The sequence below is a fragment of the Opisthocomus hoazin genome, chromosome 10, assembly GCF_030867145.1.
Source record: "Opisthocomus hoazin isolate bOpiHoa1 chromosome 10, bOpiHoa1.hap1, whole genome shotgun sequence".
Lineage (NCBI taxonomy): Eukaryota > Metazoa > Chordata > Aves > Opisthocomiformes > Opisthocomidae > Opisthocomus > Opisthocomus hoazin.
In genome coordinates this window covers 13038310-13062734 of record NC_134423.1, presented here as the reverse complement: position 1 = coordinate 13062734, position 24425 = coordinate 13038310, and the positions used below count along the sequence as shown (strand labels likewise).

Genomic DNA, 24425 nt, shown 5'->3' with positions numbered 1-24425 from the left:
AGCCAGAGTTATGATTTTAGACAAGGGCACAATTTTTCTGCTTAGTTTTAAACCAGGAGAACAGAAACTAGTTTTCAAATGTTGGAGGGCTTCTAGACAGAGTGTTATGACAAGTAAGGTAGTTCATGAGGTTCGTGGAACAATCTCATAGTATTTTTGCTGCGGACACCTGAAACCAAGAAATCTTATTTGAAGCAGGAAGGTTATTAAGAATATATTACTTCTAGGTTGCCACTGGAATAAAAGAAACCATTAAGGGAATAAGGACAATGCAGAAAAGCAGAGACTTCTTTGTGTTGGCTTATTAGGTGTGTGAAGCCATGCACTCGCGTTAGTTTCTGCTATGAAGATGTCCAGTGTGTCCTGAATGTTCTGTAAGAATTTAAGAATAAGTGTTTAAAGCAGAATTCCATAATTTCTCATTAAAACAGAGTATTAAAGTATTAGGCATTATTTAAAAAACTGTGGGCTTTCAGGAATGCCGTAAATGAAAACAACTCTATTATACCCTGACATTGCTGGTGTATTCATTCCAAAGAACATAGTAGAAAATACGTATAAAAAAGCAGAAAAAATCTTGTGAAGGAAAGCTATCTTTTTGTGTATCTAATGAACATACTTGCTAGAACAAGGAAATTACACTTGAATGTTCTCAGTGTCCCTCAAAGTCAATGGTAAGATTAATGTAGAAACAAGTTAATCGTGAAACAACAAGGGGTAAAGTTGTATTATGGTATGGCTGAGATAGGGAACAGCTAAAGGAATGTGCAAGTGTTGCTACAGTATCAGTAATAGTAATATATATCTTTTTGGCAACTGTAAAATTAAGAAATCCAGGGCTTGTAATTTGATCTGTCTTTATCTGGAAAATGCAAGCTGCTGTGGGTACTGACTAACAGTGCTGATGCCACTGAGAAATTGTGCTGGTGCCAATCTGATGGCACATGATTTAATTCATGTTTGTAAGTATAGGAAATCATTTTTGTAAGAAGGATGGTACAGCCTCATTAGAGTTACACAATCAGGTGTGATGAAATGTCAGAATAAATGTGCCTGGTAAGATCTTAATTTCTTTTTCTTGCATGTAAAATGAAGTCATGTCATATCTTTATAAATTTTTGCTGCCCCCCTTTTCTCTAGGCTATGCCACATTCGGTGCACAAGGAGGTTAAAGCTCATTTACTAAAGGGCTCTCCTTTTCATTTTCTCCTCGTTTTTTTTTGATATAGAGCCCAAATTTTAAAATCCTGCTCTGAATACAGTGCTGTTAATTCGTTACGAGCTTTTCTGTGCAGGTGGTCATGATAACCTGGGGGCTTCACAAATACTTTTTACTTTCCAAAATTCAAAGTGAGAAATTTTATTGGAAAGCTGTGGCATAACATTCGTAAACATATTTGATCTCTTTAGGTGCACAATCTGAACCATGGATGACCTGATTTTCCAGAATATTTAGCGTTAGTTTTTAGTGTTGTGTCCCTGTCTTACAAGAATGGGTTCTGGCTGACTTGTGCTGCAAGTACAGATCCCCCTGTGAAGCCTGTGTCCGGTGGTCAGCATGGGCTGTCAGAAGAGTGCTTCCCCTATGCTGTCATCAGCTCTTTGCTTGATGCTGCTTTTGCTTGGGCATCTTTCCATTGTCGCATGGACACTGTGTGGCGAGGCGGGAGCCACAAGGCTGTCCGCTTTCCCAAACACCCTTATACTAAACATTTCCCTGTTCCTGCAGCAAATGAGCTGTGCGCGTTCTCTGCCAAGCCCAGGGAAAGCCTCTCGCCAAACTGAAAACTGCAGCTGCTGGTATGTTCTTGGAACCTGCTGGTTGTCGCGTCCTCTGGAGGAGTATTCATTAAGGAGGATAAAGTTGCAAAGAGAAAGAAATATTCCGCTTCCACTTGAAACAAATGTTTCCTCTTGCTCAACGGTAGAACCAAGAAAGAGTAGATAAGGGTTTTGAACAATGAGAATTGTATTTCTTTTGACTTGCTGTGCTACACAACCTTTGTGATCTGGCTGAAGATGAGTGAGGAGAGTCACCTGGCTGATGAAATTGATTTTTAATTTTTTTTTTTTTCTTGATACAACACTTAGCATTTTTTTTCTTGCAGTGAACTGTGTGCTCATTATAGGTTTTACATTTAAGGTAGGTAAAGGAGAAAATTGTGGGTTTTTTCACTCTGTAGGAGTAAACTTCCTTTAGTAGTTCATTGAAGCGATCAAACTGTGCCAGAACTGTTAAGTCTACTACATGACTATGGCTTAACAGAGAAGAGATTCAAACAGCAGACAGCAAAAAGTTCTTGCACTCCATTTGCCTTGACAGCTGTTGTATTATTCTTTTGAATAGAATAACTGGAAAATCTCTAGAACTCAAAATTAAGATTCTTTGTGGAAGTAAAGCCTGCAGTTAGACTGCTGCAAAATAGGTACCTTAGCTTGTTATGCATGTTCTGTTAATTTAACTACAAATTAAATAACTTTTAATTTCTATTAAAATCCCCTTTTGATATAAAAGTAAGACTTTTCTTATTAGCATGGCTTTACTTTATTCCAAGAAAAAAACGATCCTTTTCACCTGGACAGGTTTTAATGTACCTTCTACCTGGGTGAGGCTCTTAAATCGTGGGATTTGTCTATACACACATGTTACAGACGTTAACATAGATATATACATATATGATGATACGTGTCTGTGTGTTTACGGGGTTAGGAAACAGAACTTCATAGCATGGTCAGGTATTTACCGAATTTTTACCCCTTGTTAAGTGGTTTAGGCACAGAACATTATTTTTACTTTTGTCTTTTTAACTGTGGCAATTCATCTAATAAAAGATGAAATATTTTCCTTTAAATCTGTATTGCTAAGGAGCATATGTATAGGAGCCTATATTTATAGGAAAACTAGATTATTTTTAAGGATTGGAAGTGGTGGTGTTTTGGAATTAAATATTTGTTGTAAGACGTGAAAAAAAGGAAGCTGTTTAATTTCAGTGGAATATTTGCCGAAGACTGCAAAAAGATTTGTTAATGGATAAATATGAGTAAACTTTAATGATGGCAGTCTTGGCACTTGTTCAAACAAGCTGCCTGTCATGCAATATATTGTGAAATTAGTTTGCTATGATAAAGCATTTTCCAAACTCATTTGAGTGAGAGAGAAGGAAACTTTGAGCGTTGAGTGAGAAACTGGTGAAGTTAATGCAGTGCTGAAAGTTTCCAATGTAGTAAAACTGTTAGAACTCCAGGGAATCCTTTCGGAACTTGTGAACTTGAAGATTTTAAAGGAATATGTGATAATTATACTGCTGACGTTTTGGTTCCTCCTAAAGAAGTCTATGAAGTTCCCAGGTTGTGCCCAGCTTGTTCAGAGGAAGGGTGTCTGTAAGCTCGCACCACCCGTGTGCCCTTGTCTAGGCATGGCTGACTGGCTGTGGTCTGCTCCTCGGAGGCCTTTCTTGGTGTGTTCGCAAATCCAGAGAGAAGAAATCACAAAGTTGAAAATTGGACCTGATAACCTGTCACTGGGAAAACTATTTGACTTGTGGTGAAAGCTTTTCATTGAACTGGCTTACTCATCAAGCCTAATAATCTGCATGACATGTAATAATTTTTTCAAAACTACATTGCTTGAAAAGAAAGGAAAAGGCTAAGCGCTATTGTAGGCTGAGATTTATGGTGCTGAGAGCTCCAAACTGGAGCTGCAAAACTTGAAGCAAGCATCTAGACCCCATATGTGTTCGTAGGTGTAGAATCTTGTGACGCAGGCTATACTGCTCGTAGTGCTTCAGCATCAGCCCTGCCAGTGCACACCCGCCCTGTCGTACGCCGGGGTCAGCAGTGCCGGTCTGCATTCTACTTCTTCAGCTGGATTTCCTCTGTAAACTTAGAGGGAGTACTATCTCTACCAGGAATGTGCAGAATGCAGAGACAAATGGAAGGCATCAGGAGAAGCCACTGAAGTGTAAAGCTATTTGAATAAATCTTACGTCCTTTACAGAAATCTTTATAAAGTCCTACTGCATGAAGGTCTATTTGTTAGCAAATGCAAAAGTAATTTTGTGCTTTCAATGATTCTGAAGTTGAAAAGGGAAATTTCAGGTGAGATGGCTGCCAGGACCGATATTCAGAGCTTGGGAGATGGGCACTGAGTTTCCAGTGTTTGGAAGATGATGTTCTGCTTTGAAATCTTTCCAGCGTGTGGATCAGCGTGTGCTCAAGCAGCATATATTGTGTAACTGAATTTAGATTAGGGTGTTTATGGGGAAGAAAATACAAATGCGTGTACTGCAAGAAATTCTTTAAAAAGTTGCAGTAAACAAGACTGTTAATCTGAAAAGAAACAGGTGAAAGGACCTGAGCAGTGATATTGTTTCAATAAGGCTGTTGAAGTACAGCTAATTCTTGGGTGATATTGGGCTGTTCAGTTGAGCAAAATTTCATGTCACAGAGAAGTGCCTACAGAAAACTACAACATGGTTGTATGGTTGGTCGTTTTCTAACGGGGGAAGATTACAAAGCTGAGGCTGCATGTGCAACATTAATTTTAGATTGTTACTGTATGCGTTTAAATGAAGTCTTTAATTGTGCAATCACATGCGTATTCTTAATTGAGGATTTTTTCCTTAATACCTCACACGAATGTGTGATATTTTAAATTACTACAGATTATTGTTTGCCAGGCACTCCGAGTGATCCGTATTAAGTGAATTACACTTGCCCAACTTAGTAAAGGTTAAACATAGCGAAGTAATTATGGAGATTTTTCTGGTAGTAGATTCCGCAAAATAATCTAATTTACTGTCTAATTTTATCTGCTGTACTTTACCAAGACTGCAAATAGATTATGAGATGTTTTGGGAATAGTAATTTAAAAGAAGGGAAAAAAGGCACTAAAACCTCAGGGTATACCTGGCTGTTTGAATAGAGTAAATTAATAAAGGCTCACTGTATTGTGTGATAATGAACATAAAAAAAGCATGAGAGTTAGGTATCCAAAGTAGCTCAAGTAATTGTATCTTACGAGTGTGTAACTGAGGGCTGTATGGAATGCATGTAAAAGGCTTGAATTTGATTTTGCTGTGCTCTGACATTTGAATGATCAATCTTTTTTGGTTTTAATGACACTTTAAATTATGTTACCACTTTTATATTAAGCTGATTCTTTGTCTCCAGTGTCTGAAATCCAATTGCTTCATTCTTTTGTGGAAATGTTTTGTTGTCCTTACAAAATTAAGATATTTTTACTTTATTACAAAAGCAATTTTGCTTTAAGCCCAGAATTCTTCCGCAGCTAATGCATACAGAAGGAATCACCAGGGAGTTGGACAGATTGGTTGTTTTCTTCCACGTTTTTAACAATGGTGAACTTGTGTTGGTTTACATCCTGGTAAACTCTGGACTCCACCGCAGGATTTCTTGAGGAAATTAGTCAAAGATAATAGAAGTATAGCATGCAATTTAGGTGGCTGAAAACTATATACCCTTGTTTCTTGACGAAAAGGAAAATTCATGTAACTGCTACCATGTTGCAAGTAGCTTTTGAGATCCTACATAACAAACTCTTGTTGCCTAATGTGACACGGTCTAGTAATTTTTTTGTTATAGTTTTAGTAACATCTTACTTGCTGGTTAATAACCACGATAGTCTGCGGCCTCGCCATGCCCGTGCTGCTTCACTGTTCCACAGGCTGGCTGTGGGAAAATGAGCATCGTAAGGCATGTGTTTGTTTTCACGTGGATAACGATGGAAGTTGGTGGATATCCGGAAAAAGGCACTATATGTCATTGAAATGACACTAACATTCTGTATAGCTTTTTATCATTCCTTTGCAGTTTTGTTAGCCTGAGCTTCTTGCATTCAGTCAGTTCTTGCTGCACAGCCTGCCTTCCTGTTTTGTATCCTGTCACTGGTAGATGTAGCACAGTTACCAGTTGGCTCCATTTCTTGCTTTCATCTTAGCCTTCAGCGGATTATACACTACTCAGATCAATTAAATTCACCACAAATGCTAGATCAAATATCAAATAAGCTGTTTTACATAATAAAAGAAGATAAAACTGCATGTGTGGATGTGTCAAGGTCCAGACGTGTCTTATTTATTTTTCTTTAGGCATGATTTCAGTGCAGCGTTAACATGTCTCACATGCCATTCTCACAAATAAGCTTCAGTGACATTGTTTCTGTTCACCTTGACAGTGTTTGGGAAGCTCTTCTGTGTTCGTGGACTGTCGATGTCCAGATGTAGACAAGGAGGTTCAAGAATTGGGAAGAGCATCATTTTCTTACATCTTTTTAGATGGTCTTAGAACTTGCGTAGGTGGTCAGATTTGCCTTGGAGGTGACATAGTCCAAGATGTCTAGGTTCATCTTCTTTGTGCGAACTTCAACAGACTTAGTGGTTTAGATCTAATCAATATACCTGTATAGACTACACGTAAATAGAACAAAGGAAGGGGGGGGGCCAGTGATACAGTCTTGGCAGCTCCTGTTCACATCTACTTTGTACAGATTTTTATTGCTTGAGAAAGGAGATGGATCATCCTTCACTATCTTTGATTACCACTAAAGCTCCTATTTTTTTCTACATAATTTTTAATCTGATCCATGATAGGAGGCTTCTGCCTTTTTTTGATTGCAATGACCATAAAATTCTATGAAAATAATCCAAGTTATGTCTCTCATCTCTCACCTTCTGTCCTTGAATCACTGTTGAGTGATTCCAAAACAGGTTTAATGACGAACTTATTGCTGTTTTCCTCTTAGCTAGAACCTGTTCGCAATGCTGTCCACATACTCCTCTACTATTTCTTCAAGCATTCCTCTTTTTAAAGCTCCTCATATGTTTTTTCAAACTTGCTTGTATCTTCACTCAAATTCACTGCACTTCCTACAAAACAAACTTTTTGTAATTCTCCGGTTACTAGGTCATGGAAACGGTGCCTTTCCTTATGGTGGACCTGGGTAGGAAATCTCCTTTGATGTTTCTAAGACTGGTTTCTTTCATTCCAATAATAATTTTATTTGTTCAGTTTTAGAATGTGCTTAAGCAGAACTTTGATAAACAATTATAGTAGTAACATAAATCAATATTAATGTGGTAATTAGGTGAGTCAAAAGTCTTTGTGTCCTTCCTAAGAATTTACCTTTCCAAGCTGGTAAAAGCATTGGTTCTACTAATGTAATTCTAGTAAAATTTCAAATGGAGAGCGCAATTAGGTTGATTTTTGTACATTGGCCACACTGTAGAGACCAAAATAGATAATTGTTGTAAGGTTCTATTCAATTATTTGGAAAGATTTCAATTCAGTCCTGCCCCCTAAGCCATTGCTTGATAAAGCCAGGAAGGAAGCCATCGGGTAGACTCATTTTTCAGCTGCAAACAAGAATGGTTCTGGATCAGCACCCAGTCATGACTTGTTGTCTTGGCTTTGGGTTGTGGTAGTGTTATTGGCATTTGGTTGTGGATGCTTGGAGCGATGAAGAATCTTGGAAAACTCTTGTGTGAACTGGTATCATAAGAAGGAGAATGATGGTTGCAATGGGAGAAGGGTGCTGAGAGTACTACATGTAGTATAAAATGCTACATATAGCTACTACATTTAGCATTAAAAGCAGATAGTTTAGAAGACCTGAATTATAAACCCTCTCCCCACCCTTTGCAAGTCAGAGGGAGAAAATTCTGTGCAGAAGCTTTGCTGACTTTTTGAATTTCTCTTGAATTTTTTCTAACCTATATCTTAGTCTGAAATCCTGCACTTTACTGAATGTCTATCTTTATACAAAATTTCAGTTGCTCTGCATTATATAATGTACATTACTGTTCCTTATGTTTTACAGGCATAAGTCTGGCATATTATGGTTCACTTAGCTTTTCAAGCAGTAAGCCATTCCAGCTGTATCTGCAAGATTTTTAATGACGTGGTTATGTTATTTCATTTTTCTTAAGTTCTAGTTGCTATTGTCTAGATACCTAGGATCACATTTAATTAAGAACAAGTGAAGCTGAAAGTGCAGAAAGATGCTACTCCTGTGGAATTGATATATTTGAACTAAATTTTAATGTGAAGCCCAAGTATGGAATTTGATCATCTAGTTAAAAGTTTCTCTCTCTAACGTGACTCCTTGTAAATGGCACCCAGGAACGTTACAAGTAAACGCTGTGTTGGTTTATGTAGACTTTTCAGGCAGAGGACTTGAGTGTGCTTCTCTGGTAACACTTTATTTGAGCCAATTTGTCCATGAAGTCACCCGTATGTCCTGTTTTGCACAGCTATGAAAGATTTCTTCTCCTGGCGGGAGGTAGTCTGGAGATCAGTGATGTTACGGAAGAGGACGTTGGGACGTACACCTGCATAGCGGATAATGGAAACGAGACGATTGAAGCTCAAGCAGAGCTTACAGTTCAAGGTAAGTAATTTTCAGAGAGAAAGAGCTCCAGATAACTTTTCACAAGAGCTTCACTGTGTGATCAGTTAAAGACTCTGCTGGGTTTTGTGCCCTGTGTTAAAAAAAAATGAAACCAACGCAAAACACCCCTCACCCCCATTCTGTTATAGAGATTCTTCTATGTGTTACTCTGACTTCTAATTAAAACTGCTTATAATTTTGTAATTATTCAAATGAGGAGTTTGCTTATGTAATACATCTTGAGCAAAGTTAAAAGCTGCTGTATATGCTCAATAATAAATGTAGTCAATGCCATGTAATTTTCTAAAGGAGGACAAAGGTCACAGAGGCGCTAATCACATATGAAAATTACCTGCAATACTACTACTTCGGCCTTCCTTAAAAAGGACATATAAAAAGTATTTCTCAGAATCCTTAAATATACTGTTGTTTTCAAGGAGCTTGACAGAAGATAAAAGCTGAGATACTTATTTAGTAATACTCTGATTTATTGTGTGTATAACTGTCTTGCTTACTGCTGAAAGCTGTTTTTAATAGAAGCAATACTGCAATGTTGATAGTGTTGTTTTGAAAACATCTTATGTACGTAACGTGCAGATAAAGTAGACTTCTTAAGGAGCAGGCAAGAAAAAGGGCAGAAGTTCGGCTTCTTCACCTTTCTTCCATTTCTTGAGGAAATGTGTCTTTTTTATTAATTGGATCTTAATATTGGTTTAAAATTCTTCAGCTAGAATTTAGTGGTGTGTAAGAGTGGTGCAAATATGTAGTATCCTTGTAAGAGCTTAACTGACTTGTTTTACAATGGATTGTGGTACTAGAAAGTTTTTCTTAAAAATATGTCAGACAGGACACATTTAATCACTGAACAGTCATAAAGGAAGGCTTATATATAGGCAAAACCTTTGTGACACTCAAAAAGTATTGTTTTACGTGGTATCGTAACTATTCTGGTGCAAGGAAATGTTAGGTAAAGGAATGTTAGCAGAGTTCTTAATTCTCTATCAACAAAACGTATGGAAGTTCGACAAATTTTAGTACTCCAGGCATATATATTTAAGATGATACATTTTATGTGTCTGGCCTGGAACTTCTGAGATACGGCTATGTTTCTGGTGTAGAAGAGCTAGAGAAGGTCAGTTAAGTTTAAAAAAATCATATATATGAAGAAAGAACAACAAGAGTTGCTCAGTATTGGCCAGCGAAAGTCTTCCTCTGTTCCTCTTTAGGAAGTGAAGTATGAAAGAAGGTTTATACTGGCATCTGCAGCATTTCTGCTTTCTCACAGCTGTGTTTAACCATATCTATGTAAAACTGAGCACAAACAAATTCTGCACCTTCTGAACGAACATATCGGGAGGGGCGATACTCTCCTGAGAACATACTCGGTGCTCGCTTTGCACTGGTACCTGCTGCTTGTAACTTGAGCTTCGCCTTGCGTTTTATTCCGTACCGGTCTTGGGACTGCCTTCCTGAGCAGGTCTGTGGCTTGCGGTAGGTTACTGGTACAGAAACATGCTAGCTAGCTCTGCGCTTTAGAAGTTGGGGAAGAATATTTGAAAAATGCATTCTCGGTGATAGCTGTTCAAATGCAATATAGCTCTGCTTTGACTCAAAGCGTTTTGGAAGCCAGCAAATGCTGGGCATGCAGAAAACCCAGCACGTTTTTCTTACCTGGTTTCTTGGGCCAAAAGAATCAAGACAGGTCCTCTGCCTTTTTAAATGCTTCCATGCTTTGTAGCACTTTATGATACTTTTGTACAACTCACTGTGCGCTGCATTTAATTTAGTTCCTGTATATTCTACAGAATGGACAAGAGGCTTTGAATCTTATGGGCAACGGCAGAAATTAATAATATTAATGATATGATGCAATTAAGCTAAGTCAGTCATAGATAAGTCTGAGATTATAGCCTTAATGTAGGATACACAGCCAGGTCACTTGGGGGGTGAAAGTGACCTTGAGAGCACTCTTTGCTCCTTATCTAAGCCAAAGTAAGTGACTTTTGTATTTGGTTGTGAAGATTTAGAAAATGTTCTGCCAATTCTTTTGTGCTGAATTTTTCTTATATGCCCGGCACAAAAAAAAAAAAAGGATTTATTTTAATGCTTGAGTATTAAAATATATTAAAGATTACACAGAATACATTTTGGAAAGGTGCATTTCTGATTTTTCTACTTGGTTCTAATTTCTACTTTCCTTTGAGAAGTCACTGTAGAGAGTAATTGTATTTCTGCACTACTGTAATTTGGTGAAGGGGTGAATAGTTTGAGTAACTGTTATCTGGTCACTGTATCATTTTCTTCTAGACTAGAAAAATTGTCATCTCTTCCCACCTAATAGCTCCATGATTTTGCTTAATTTAAGCTTCCTATGGCATTCTTAGAAATTAGTCTGGCAGAAGTTCATAGAAGAATTCAGTTTTGGGGGTATTTAATTCCCTTGCCTGATGTATTTTTCAGCATCTCTTTCTTGAAGCACCTGGATTTTTTTGTTTGTAGATTTGAGTAGCATACGAGAGGTTGTACTAAGATGGCCAGTCTTTTTTTCCATCTATCAACGTTTCATGATGGTAATTCAGTGAGACATTTGCAGATCTCTCCGCAAGTGTGCATAGGATGGCTTTATCTGACAGTGTTAGGACAGTTGAAGTGAAATGGCGTTCCTGTTGGTGCCTCAACTGAGATTTCCCTGCAGTGCCAGGTCCAGATTGACGGAAATTTGCAGGTAGTTAAAACAACCCGCTTCATCCATCTGAAAGCTTAAATTGTACACAGAATAAAAAGACTGCTCATTAAGTGTTACTGTGCTCCAACACCAGCTTTTCTATGTTCTTTAGCAAGGATCTAAAAACCTAGAAGCTAACATGCTTTTCTCCTTGATGTGGCACCAGTGGCAGCAAGCTGCCACGCGTCCACTGTGTTGGGCTGATTACCAGAATACTCGTTCCTCCATGACAGTGAGGACGAAGTTGTGGACCTTTGTCATTAAAGGGAAGGGTACCGCAACGTGTGTCACGTTGAGGTGTGTGCTGTACTCAGCTGGCAAGGAATACGTACGTTTTGTGGTGGTGCTTGTGGATTTGCTTAAGGTAAATGGGAGATAATTGAAGACGTCTTATTTCCGACTGCATACAAGCATATGAAGTGATCAGCCGTGGGAGATTGTATTTTTTTGTTATATTTGGCACCATCTTGAATTCAGATGTTACCTTAAACTGATGGAGTTTACTCAGATCCTGTTGGTGAAGTTTAAAGATACCATCTGTTTCACAGACCTGGAGGTAGTCTGTTGAGCAGGCTACCCTGTGTCATTTGAAAAAAAAAAAAAAAAAGTTAGGGAAGCTTTCTAATATTTGGTTTAACAAAATTACTTGATTTAGTTTCCCTATATGTGTTGCAGAGGGACTGAATCTGGAAAAATGGCTTTAGCTAGAAGGGAGTACTCAACTAGAAAGGTACTTTAAGGGCCCAGAAGCGTATTCCACAAATTTGTTGCCTCAGTGTCTTTGTCTATAATGTGTGTCTGGGAGCTAGAGTTATGAGACTTTCATTTTATTCAGAGGATGATGGAAAATGAATGTTCTATGACTATGCAAAAGCTATGCAATACAGGTCCTAAGAATACTGGAAAAATTAGTATTTCACTACTGACTAAAGTAAATAATGGTACTGAAAGTGTTTTTAGTTGAGAAATCATTTAAATTTTAGGTGGATTTGGGGAAAAGAAAGTATCTTTTTAATGTAGCTTGCATTTTTGAGGAGGACAAAAGAAAGAATCATAGAAGAATACCTGTTTTTGTCGTTAGTAACATTCTTTGCACATTTATCTGTGAAACATCTTTGAATCAACCCTTTATTAAACCCGGTTATCCTTTGATACAGTATGAAGGGACTTTTTGAGAAATGCCCAGGGAATTCAAAATACTGAAAGTCTGAAGTATGCCTTGGAAGGCGGTTGGTTTTGGTGTAGCTTCTAGTACCCGCCTGGAATGAATTCTGGGTGTACTGCTGGGTGACCCCAACTGTTCTGCCGTCCTCGCAGTGTGGCGGTGCCCGCTGCAAAGGTGGGCACTGTGTCCACTGCTCTCCTCCCCACAGCCCCGCTGTCATCTGTTTGCTCAGCTGCTTTTTGTGAGCTCTAAGGCACTTTAGTTAATGTAAACCAGGCTTTTTTTAGGCTGGTTTGAGCTGTGTTAAATCATTTTGACCAGAATGGGTTAGAGAGCAACTGACCGAACACCGGCTCAGTGATGGGTCTGTTGGAAGCACAATTTTCAGGCCTTTTCTTTGAAAAGAAGAAGATGCACGTTGCCACAAAGTGAGGAGACACCTTGCAGCAAACTCACAAGACTGCTCTGCATCAGAGTTACAGAAAAGATAAGTTTCTAGTTACGTGTGCATGAACTGGAGATTTCCTGGACCCATGCGTCTCAAGCCATGTTTTTGACTTGCACATTTGAGAAGTGGTTTGAATATGGCAGAGAACATGAAAAGTCCAGGAGGAAAATCTGCGACTGAGTCTCAGCCCCTAAAGCTGAACGTTTCTGAGTTCCATCCACATTTGAGATTGTCTTCGGGGACAAATATCGAATGGATAAAATATGCATACAGCTTTGTACTGACTCGCTTTTCCCTGAGTTAAGCTTGGGTGCAAGAAGCGTGTCTCATCACAGTCTCTACCCTTGCCAGGGTAGGTTACTTCCCGTGAAGGGAGGCAATGATTTGGTGTCTGAAAGGCTGCAGTATGAAGTCAAATTTCTGTGAGCTGTGTTGACAGTGTTCCTTCCCCTTGCTGTCAGCAGGAGGAATGGTGCTGGGTACCAGATTTATTTACAACACATGTAATGAATTGAGTGGAAAAATTTGTTTTGCTCTCACCAGTAGTGAAAGAATCTGTAGTATTTCCGTTAGATGAGAGTGGAAAGTGGTGAAAGAAAAGCTGGGGAAACAAGTAGGAAATGTATTTAAAGTCTAGTCGGCTGGCTTCTGTTTGTTCTAAAACCTGCGGCCCAGAAGAGCCATAGTGGCAGTCAAATGTGGAGAAGGTTATAAGTTCATTCTTCATCTGGGAGATATTTCAAATTTATTACTGTGCCCAGCGCCCCTGGGATTTCTGCAAATACTGTGACGCGGGTTAGATCACTGCGTGAGCTTCCTGTCGCCTATCTCAGTGCTTCTGTTGTAGATAATGAGTTTAGAGGGAGTTTTCTCATTTGCTTGAAATATTTACTGCAGTTAATAGTGAACCAGAAACTAATAAACAAAAAAGATTTCCATTTTCAGTTTCCTTATAAAATTGTTGTGGTAGATCTGAAGTCTTTAACATAAATGAATCGCTGCATTTGTGTGAGAAGAGTCAGAATTGCGGTTTTTTCTTGCCTGTGTTACCACCTTTCAGTGTTCTTTGAAATTGCAGAAAATTGTCATCTAGGACAGCATTCAGTGTCCGATAGCATATATTAAATATTGTACTAAATGCTTTGCTGTGTTAATGTATTAAAATTAGAAACAAAATTAAAGGAAAGGTTTATTTTGGGTATCTGTGGTGATAAATCAGAGGTTGCACATGGCAATAGGCTGATCACTGCCTCGTTTGTACTGCCAGAGCAAACTGTGTGGAAAAAAACAAATGCAGTAGAAGTGTTTTGATAGAATTACCAGTTTTGTGCTTTGAAAGGAAATGCTGGAAATATTTACAGTGTAGCTGAAAAGCCTTATGCTAATGGAAAATCCTTATTCTGGCAAAAAATACATATATTGCAGTGTAAGAAGACTTTTTTTTGTGCTTTGTGTGCAAGGACTGGGTAGTAATTTAGATAATTAGAAAAAAAAGGTGAGATAAAGTCTATATTTTGTCTACCTACCTAGCCCGGTAGGTTTTAAATTAATAGTCAGTGACACAAATCAGGTTTGAAAAGATGATGTTATTATGACACAACAGAACCATAATTGGTTGGTGGTCTAGACTGCACCAGCTGAAACATTCCTCTGTCAGTGCAGGATACCTGATGCTTTGCGACATGCAAAACCGTCTCAGAGATGGTGAAATTTTGGGTCGCTAACACTTGGAGCAAGGTTTGGTGCACCCAAAAGAGGAAAGAAACTCAGCGTACACAAATCTGTGGAAGGGTGCTTAGGTCAGACTTTCTGAGAAGTGATCTGGAACCTTTGTAGCTGGTCAGCTTTACTTCTCGTGTAGCCATTCTGTTTGCTGTTGGTGTGATGGGTGGTTCTGGCACAGAGAACACTTTGGCTATTGGTGGCAGGCAGTGAAGTTTTTGTGTTTGAAGATCTTGGCTTAAAAACTAGTTGTTATTATGCTCCTTTTAATACATTTTTATTTGTGGGCTGTTGTTTATACTTGGGAACAATTTAGGCTAAACCTATTGACGAGGCTTTAAATATAGTTTGAAAAATGACTATTAGTGAGAAACAGGACTCTGGGCAAATAGGTCCCCTCTCATCATTAAAAGGTGAAGATGTATCCGGAAGTGTGAAGTGAGTCACAATGCCACGGCCCTTTCCCTGTAGCTTTATTTTAAACATTTTTTTTTTAAACATCTCAAGAAACGTTGGGGAAAAACTGTTCCTAAACTTAATGCGCAGGAAGCAGGCTGACTCCTGTGTTGCATCATTATCATCTGTGTCGGTCACCGTTGCCTTATTTCCTTCTGAGGTTGCAAAGAGGGAGCGTTCAACCCGGTCTACTCCATTTCCTTGTCTTGCACGAAGAACAGTTTGATTCAGTCATATTTACTAACCAGCTGGAGTTAAACTTAAGACTTTTTTAAAAATCAAAACAGTTGTAGAAGGAAGAGCCTTAACGTAAAGAATCTTGGGCTTGCCTTCCAAAAGTACATCCAACCAGATCTTCATCTGTGACAGATGCTTGGGAAGGAGATAATGCCATCCTTCTTGGGAGACTGTAGATGTTGGAAAAGCACATTAAATCATGGAGCAACAGAAGAATATGTCTGGGTAACTCTTATTTTTGCATTAAGGTTTCATTGTTATTGGAAACAGTTCTAGAGGAGAAATTTGAACCGACACTGAAAATTGCTAAAACCTTTCTCATACCTTCTAGATTATCTTTATTGATTTCTGTTTCTAATTAACCTCAGTGCTGTATCTTGATAATAGGCTGCACTTCAGTTATAGATTCAGAAGATACTGCACTAAACCTGATGCTGTCAAAGGCTCGTACTTGGGACAAAGTATTGTTTTTTTCTGGTTATCTCGGAACTACTCTGGATGGGGAAGCTGTTAATGGTAAAAAGAATACCTCAGCTTCATACAAGTTATTTCTTCCCCTTGAAACTGTAGTGTGACTTCCATTGATGGTCTGTTGTTCCGTAGTGACACAAAAGAAACGCTGTAGGTCAGAGGAGTCTGACATGGGAAGGTGTATGCGCTGAACTCACTGTAATTGTGGTCAGTACCATGGCACTTCACTGTGTTATCTGAAAAGACTTTCTAATGGTCCTTGCTGCTGCTCTGAAGTACAGTTTTAATGTTTAAGGAGTTATATAGTTTACTTGTGATTTCAACTCAATAGGAATATAAATAATTTTTGAGTAATTTTTCCCTCTGTCACATTTAAGGATAATGCTACTACTGAAAAAGTTATAAACAGATATTCAGAAGCATACGTGGAATAGGGTGGAAGGAGATGGTAGCAGTGTCTTAAGACTACATCATTTGCTCAGGCTTTACCTGGAGACCAAAAATGCCCGTCTACATGAGATGCATAATTTTTAATACTAAATGTAAACTTCCACAGAAATAAATAAAACATCACACTTTTGTGGTGTGTAAAGATACTGTGATCTGATTTCTGTTGCCCACTAACAATTATACAGGACTTGGGCTCAGTAGAACCGCTCTGATTGCCTCTCTTTGTAGCTGCTCATTTTCTAAATCTCACTCTGTAGCTGGTGAACCATTGTAAATTTTTTTTTGGTGTGTCTTGGTGTTTTTCTGAGACCAGGAGGAACATTTGAAATATGGCAAGAACTGGACAGAAGCATAGGACAAGAAAGCTTGTTGAGGACAGCTTGCCATAGTACTTAATAGGGGCACAAAAATTTGTTCTCTTTAATCGTATTTCCAAAAATGATGAATGAGCTTTGCTAGCATTTTGAAGGAGAATTCCCTTGTATCAGTGCAAGTGTTTAAAATTCAGTGGTGGTGTTACAGGACAATGGAAACTGAATGCTGTAACGAGAAGCGTTGGGCAGCCTTCACAAGCGATGATCTCTGCCCTGCTGGTTCCTCTTGTTTTTCAGTGCTCAAAGGGGGCAAACACTCCACGAAGCTTAGGGCTGGGGTGGTTTCCTGACCTTACTTGGTGTCAGGGTTGAGCAGAGACAGCTGCCTGCTGTGTTTTGTGCTGTGCCTGTGAGCAGGGTCTAACTCCTGTGGTCAGGGCAGGTACAGGAGGGTTACTGAAACCTGGTAGTGAAGACAGGTTATGTGTGTGCCTTGTAGAGGCGCATCCACTCTGGTATGAAACGTTCACAGGTTGATGAGGTGGTGTGGAGGCTTCACAGACTAGGCATTCAGTACAATAACAGATGTTTTTTGGTTTGAACTGTGGTGCAGAGATGTGAGTGTGGTATATTCAACTATAAGAGCATCATATCCACCCACTGGCAGACCAAGATGAGGAACTGGAAATGGGTGTACCATCTCTCTGAAGCTTCTGGCACAGGATGAGAAAGGCTGTGGTTGGGAACCTGAAATGCATCCCACTCTTTGATCATGCCGTGACTGGGAATGTCATGCCCTGCTGCATCCAAGAAACATCAGCTCGCAGTATGTGCTCTTCCCAGCAGTGGTGACTTCCCACTGACCGGCAGGAAGGACCACGGATGTGGCAGTTCTGGGTTTGGACACCATCCTGGGGACGAGCTGTCTGGAGCAGCCCAACAGTGGTAACACTGCAATGCAGGTGGAGCCACAGTGGTCTGTAGGTAATAGTGTTGCAAGGCAGGCCTTTTCTCTTAAAAGAGTATTTTTTCTGAGTACCTGACAACCATTAATGATGAGGTTCTTTTACATGAAGCGTCTGTTGTAGACAATTTGGTTATGTTTGGAAAAATTTTCTTTGTGTTACATAGGTGCTACATGGTTTTGGAATAGATTTTTGTGGCACTGAAAAAACAACTGCAAAACAGCCCAAAATGGTTAGGTGTTAGAGGAGAAAGATGAGACCCCTTTTGGCTAGGTGCCCATAGCTGAGTTGCGTGGGGGGTGGGAGGTAGTGTCTCCAGAACTGCACATAAAGGAAGATGAGGTACACTTTGAATTAAAAAAAGCTTTGTAATTTATTTATATATGTATATCAAATACCATTAAGACAGATGAAACCAAATTATCAGGAACCTGTGCAATTCATACCAGTGGTTTTCCTTGTAAATGTTCTTGAGTAATCCTTGGGGATAATGAAAATGTTACTAAATTAAGCATCGGTGTCTTAAACGTCTACAGTGTAGAAACTGATATTGAACTAAGGGAATTGTAAAAGCTGGTTTCTCTTTCGACTAGAATTTCTAATAAATTAAGGTCATATTAACGGGGGTTTCAACCAGCTGCTACTTTGTGGAAAAAAATACTTTTTAAAAATACTTTTTTTAAAAAAAGTAAGCTGAGGTTGCTATCAGTACCTTTGGCCTAGACAGTCAGTTACAGAAAACGCTCGTTTTTGCCTGAGTTTCATATTTAGATATATTTGTCTAGTTTCCAAACTAAAAATGTACTTTTTGGTATGGAGCAAGATTTACGTGACACAGGAATTAATGCCTGGATTCTGACGTCGGGTACACGAGGATGACGTGTGTGACACTGCCAGTCAGAAGAGACGCGTGCTGCAGTGCGGGGCAGTTGGTCCTGCATTAGTCGGTCTTCTGCTACCTCTCCCAGGATTTCGTTCATTGTGCTGCTTCCTTGCACTAAAATGCCCATCTAAAATAACACTGTTGAGATGACTTTTTAAAGTTGGGAAGACATACAGTGAAGCGTGCTGTCTCTGTTTTCTGTAGCTGGTTTCAGCTTGTTCCTGGATGATGAGTTTTCCTTTAGACTGTTTGGAATAAAAAGCTCCAATTCCATGAATTTTGTTATATCAGATAGATCTTGTGTGAATACGCGTGGTACGCCAGATGAAGCACGCTGTTAGGTTCCTTGTGGGTTAGGCAGGAGGAATAATTAATACTGGGTGGAAGGTTCATCCTCTGCACAACTGACCTGCTATTGTAAACAACTCCTGTTTGTCACACAGTGCTGTAGGAAGGGTAAGCCAGTGGGGTAGCCCAGCTGGTTTGTCGTTCCGAGTGCTCTTGAATACTTGTTAAGGATTGAAGGATCTAGTAGATGTAATCACAAGCTAGAGGTGGACTATAGGTTTTTTATTATTGGTTTTATTCCCTATCAAAAAGAGATGACAGTAAGAATTACAATTGAAAAATACAAGCTGAAAGATTCAGTAGTAATTTTTAAGTTGCATATGCCAAAGACTTCCAGGAAATTTGAATGTGTCAGCTAAGCAGCTCATTAAAATGCCTTCTTAAGTGAGAACTCTTTTTATAGAAATTGTGCCCTAAATGGCAAGTACTTTTCTCTGTATATCAGGGTCATCCTTCCATGTTTAATTGGTTGAATCAAGCTTTAAGTTTGATTCTTGGATTTACGGGTTTTAAGTTTTTTTTTCTGTTTCAACAGAGACTTTTGCATTATTTTTGCACTGTCAAATTTCATGATGAAATCTGAGGGTGATGTTAAAATGGAAATGCTGAAGAACACCATGCATTACTTAAGTCTCTAGAGAGAGACCATACCATAAAATATACAGATACTTTCTTTCCAGTTAAATTTTTATGATAGTTAAGCTGACTCTTATACCACCAGATAATTTATTTCTCTAATGGGAGCTAGATTATTGCAGTGACTGGATGTCGCACTGTAAAAGCTATAGTCCTTGGCAGGGAAGTTTATCCCAAAGTTACAAAGCTGAAACAATTCAGTAATTTGTTGTCGGGAGGCGGGCTGTCATCTGTGGTGACTTGTCCCTACACAGTCTTGCAGTTAATTAGTTTGTCTGCATGATGAGAATAATTAAAAAAAAAACCCCACCATGGAGTTCTGATTCCTTGGGTAACCACAGTTTCTTTAGTTACAGCGTCATTTTAAGTTAAGCATACTGTTCTGTAGCAGATGTGAAGCCCTTTGAGGCAGGTGTGATCTGTGAAATAAAGTTGTTGGGTGCTCTGCGGTGACACTGCTGAGGTTCGCTCGTCAGAAAGGTGCTGGAAGGAGGCCTGGAAGAAAGTGTGAACAGGATCCGAGATGCTGGATGGAGGGAAATCAGGCTCACTTAATGAGTAGTAAATGGCAGAAGGATATTTTTATATTGAATATTTTTCTAAACAGTCCTGATTTCTGGCAGGTCTGTTTATTTTCAAGTGCTGACTCTAGGATTTCTGCTATGGTCTTTCTTTTTTGTACTCTTAGAGGTTAGATGTAGTCTCAGTATAAACAAATCATTTTACAAGTGAGGACGTAAATTGCTGTACCGTATGGTGATTCAAAGCACGCTTGTGCTCTAGAAGTGGCATTCCACAGATTACGGGCCTCTGACTCGCATCAGATGGTTTTAGTTTCAGTGAAGTATTTTGTTCTGTAAATACAACTTAAGTACAAGGGGTTTTTTATGTTCATCGTAAATTACAGCACTTGCAGGGTGGGGGGTCTTGAAAGGCCTACTGTGACTTTACTGTCATTGGTAAGTAAATGCACGGAACGCAGACTTACTAAAGAGTTCTCTTTATAAAAGAATAAATGGTAGTAGGCATGCAAGCTTCAAAATCTTCCCGAAAAGTACTTTCTATCAGTAAAGACCTGGATCTGTAAACAGGAGGAGCAGTTCACTGAAGTAGGACGATGGATTTTTTGCATAGCCATGTTGCAGGGTGGAACTGCACATGAAGGAGATAGGAAAGTGTGATCAGCCTTGGAAAATAATTGTGCTTCATGCTCAGTAACTCATCAAGCTCAATAGTATTTTGGAGCTCCATCTTCAGATTAATTTTCTTTGGTTATTCTAATGGAATATCCTTTCTAAAACGGATGATGCAGTTCATGTTTGCAAGTCTGCATACTGTCTTCTTAGAAGCTGAAGGCAGACTTTATGCACAGCAATGTAGCGAAGAGGCTAGAAGTGCAATTTAAAATGTTAGTCTTCTGTAATAAGAATCTCCTTTGAGATGGGTTTAGCAGTTCATAGCTTCTGAGAGCGGAGTCAGTGCTGTTAAGCTTACGTTTTAGTAAATTCAAATCTTTTACTACGACCTATGTGTGATGCTTCGGGGAGAAGTTTGCCATTCCTGTCGCCTTTGGGCAAATAATTTTTCTTCAGCTTTTCCAGTACATGTATAATTAATAACTTTCTGTCCTGGGTTTGGCCAGAACAGGGTTAATTTTCACCGGACTCCAGGAAGGGGCACAGCCGGGGGGTGGGGGCTGACCCCACCTGGCCAAACAGAGCCCGGTATTCCATACCATGTGACATCACTCTGGGTTCCGGTGGGGGGGGCGGCGCGGCGGGAACGCACTCGCGGCTTGGGCGGGCGCAGCGCCGGTCCGGTTTCGGGAGAGCGGCTGTTGTACGGTTCGTGGTTGTGTTTTCTCCTTATTTGTATCGTTGTTGTTCCTGTTTTCCCTCTGTTTGCTGTTCTGTTAAACTGCCCTTATCCCGACCCACCGGTTTCTGCCTCTTTCTTTCCATTCTCCTCCGCACGCCGGCGGGGGGAGGGGCGGCCGCGTGGCGCTTTTGTTTGCCGGTGGCAGCCGAAACCGAAACATTAAATTGGCGCCCAGACGTGGAGCGGGGATAACGGCAGGGCTGAGCAGCTGGTGTTAAAACTGCTTTCATAGATTTTGTTAAAATTTATCATACGCATTTTCTGTGTTAAATAGTCGCCGGTAAAAATGTTTCTGTCTTTGATCAGATGGCTGTGGTTTCTGAATCCTTATTTGCAGTATGTATTCAATGCCGTGCTGTTCATCATCGCTGGGAAAAAGATCAGGATGATAATTTTGCTCTACCTTACGATATCGACTTATGATATGATAACATCACTGTGCATGAAATTAGGCTTGTATTTGCATGCGGCTCTGCGGTCATTCCCGTACCTCGGATACTATGTCTTAGAATTTGTGAATAATCAAACCCAGTCTGTGGGGAAAACCGAAGGGGATACCTTCCCCCACTCTTTCGCCCCCCCTCTCTCCTTCAGGCCAGTTCTAACGGCTTTTGAGTACCCCTGGGATGCTCAGGGCAGCACTCTCCTTTTGTTCTGCCTCCTGAACGGGTTCTGGGTTTTGTTTAGGGTTAAGCAAGTCATTAAGAACATCGTGCAGAGACCTGCCCCGGGGCTGGATAGCTGTGAGTGGCTGGGTGTGTGGGACAGCATGGGCAAGTACCTAGGGCAGTGGGCACCTCCGGTGTTTTTTAAACTCACCCCTGAGGAAGTACAGGATCCGGACAAACTAGTAAAGTATCTGCAAAAAGTGTGCTGCCACCCGGGGAACTCCAGAGAGACACAAATCACTGCAACGTGCTGGGGTCTGGCCCACGCCTACCGAGCCATGTTCAACACTGTTCAGTGCCTTAAGAGGGAAAGGGGGGGAAATGAAGCGGCAGGCACTGCGGCTGGCGCTGCCTCCCCAGCCGGCCCTGCAGCCCCTCCAGCCCAGCAGGCAGTCCCAGCCCCCCCGACCGGCACCACGGCTGCTGCAGCCACAGCTGCAGGGTCTGCCTCGATTTCCCCAGCGGGCACAGCAGCTGCTCCAGCTCCAGCCACAGGCACAGTGACTGAGCCCAATGACCAACCTGTGCCGGTAGCAGTCGCCCCCGTAAAACTAAAGAAAGACGCAAAGAGAGCAGATCGCTCCGGGAGGGATGACGATGAGCCAGGGTCATCGCGGGAGATAGAGACAGAGATCATCACCCGGTCCCTGTCCCTGGGCGAGCTGCGAGACATGCGGAAAGATTTCAGCCGCCACCCAGGAGAGCACATTGCCACCTGGCTGCTGCGGTGCTGGGATAACGGGGCCAGCAGCTTGGAGTTAGAGGGCAAGGAAGCCAAGCAGCTGGGATCCCTGGCCAGGGATGGGGGCATTGACAAGGCCATTGGGAAAAAGGAACAAGTCCTCAGCCTCTGGAGGAGACTTCTCTCAGGGGTGAGGGAGAGATAACCCTTCAGTGACGATTTTGTATGCTATCCTGGCAAGTGGACCAATATGGAAAGGGGTATTCAGTACTTGAGGGAATTAGCTGTGCGGGAGCTGGTTTACTGTGACACAGACGATGAGCAGGTACCCACAGACCCAGATGAACTCCAGTGCTCACAATCCATGTGGAGGAAGTTTGTACGGAGCGCACCCTCCTCGCATGCCAACTCACTGGCAGTTGTAAACTGGAAAGGTAAAGAGGCACCAACAGTGGATGAGGTGGCTGTCAGACTCCGCCAATATGAGGAAAGTCTCTCTTCCTCCCTTGTCTCAGCTGTGAATAAACTGTCCTGACAGTTCCAGCAATTCAAAGAGGATATGTCCTACTCCCCACCTGTGCGGGCCCGCATCTCAGCTATTAGGGGCAAGCGTTTCTCTGCTCAGGAGAGAGAGTACAGAGGCTACACACCACGGGGCACCCTGTGGTTCTACCTGCGTGACCACGGAGAGGACATGAGGAAGTGGGATGGAAAACCCACCTCAAGTCTAGAGGCCCGAGTACGTGAGTTGCGAGGTAAAACAATCACAAAAGGGGATTCTGTTAGGAAAAATGCCGCTCCAGTTTCCAGCAGCCAGCTCTCCAGACCAGGTAGACAGTTTGACCTTGATTCCGATCCTCTGGAGGGGACCTCCAAGTCATTTTTACAGCAGGTGAGCAGCAAATTCTCTGACGAGGATTAGAGGGGCCCTGCCTCCAGCCAGGTGGAGGAAAGGGACAACCGTGTCTATTGGACGGTGTGGATTCGGTGGCCTGGCACGTCAGATCCACAAGAGTATAAAGCTCTAGTGGACACTGGTGCACAGTGTACTTTAATGCCATCAGAGTTCAAAGGGTCAGAGTCCATTTGCATTTCGGGAGTGACAGGGGGGTCCCAAGAGCTGAGTGTACTGGAGGCTGAAGTGAGCCTCACTGGGCAGGACTGGCAGAAGCACCCCATTGTAACTGGCCCCGAGGCTCCGTGCATCCTTGGGATAGACTATCTTAGGAGAGGGTATTTCAAGGACCCAAAGGGGTATCGGTGGGCTTTTGGCATAGCTGCTGTGGAGACGGAAGAAATTAAACAGCTGTCCATTTTGCCTGGTCTCTCGGAGGATCCTTCCGTTGTGGGGTTGCTGAGGGTTGAAGAACAACAGGTGCCAATCGCGACCACAACGGTGCACCGGCGACAGTATCGTACCAACCGAGACTCCCTTGTCCCCATTCATCAGCTCATCCGCCAGCTGGAGAGTCAAGGAGTGATCAGCAAAACTCGCTCACCCTTTAATAGTCCCATATGGCCAGTGAGAAAATCTACTGGAGAGTGGAGACTGACATACCGTGGCCTGAATGAAGTCACACCACCGCTGAGTGCTGCCGTGCCAAACATGCTAGAACTTCAATATCAGCTGGAGTCAAAGGCAGCCAAGTGGTACGCTACAATTGACATCACTAATGCATTCTTCTCCATCCCTTTGGCAGCAGAGTGCAGGCCACAGTTTGCTTTCACCTGGAGGGGCATCCAGTACACCTGGAATCGACTGCCCCAGGGGTGGAAACACAGTCCCACCATTTGCCATGGACTAATCCAGACTGCACTGGAAAAGGGTGAAGCCCCAGAACATCTGCAGTACATCGACGACATCATTATATGGGGCGACACAGCAGAGGAGGTTTTCGAGAAAGGGGAGAAAATAGTTCAGATCCTTCTGAAAGCCGGTTTCGCCATTAAGCGAAGTAAAGTCAAGGGAC

The 24425-nt window shown here is 41.2% G+C and overlaps 1 protein-coding gene across 10 annotated transcripts in view; it reads left to right on the top strand.

Moving 5' to 3' along the window:
- The window catches only part of NEO1 (neogenin 1), a 239229-nt gene that overhangs the window by 104500 nt on the left and 110304 nt on the right, over positions 1 to 24425 (top strand). For all 10 annotated transcript variants that reach the window (XM_075431268.1, XM_075431267.1, XM_075431271.1 and 7 more), the window contains exon 5: positions 8271 to 8407. In XM_075431268.1, the coding sequence (XP_075287383.1) occupies positions 8271 to 8407 (137 nt within the window). The remainder of the gene's footprint in view (positions 1 to 8270; positions 8408 to 24425) is intronic.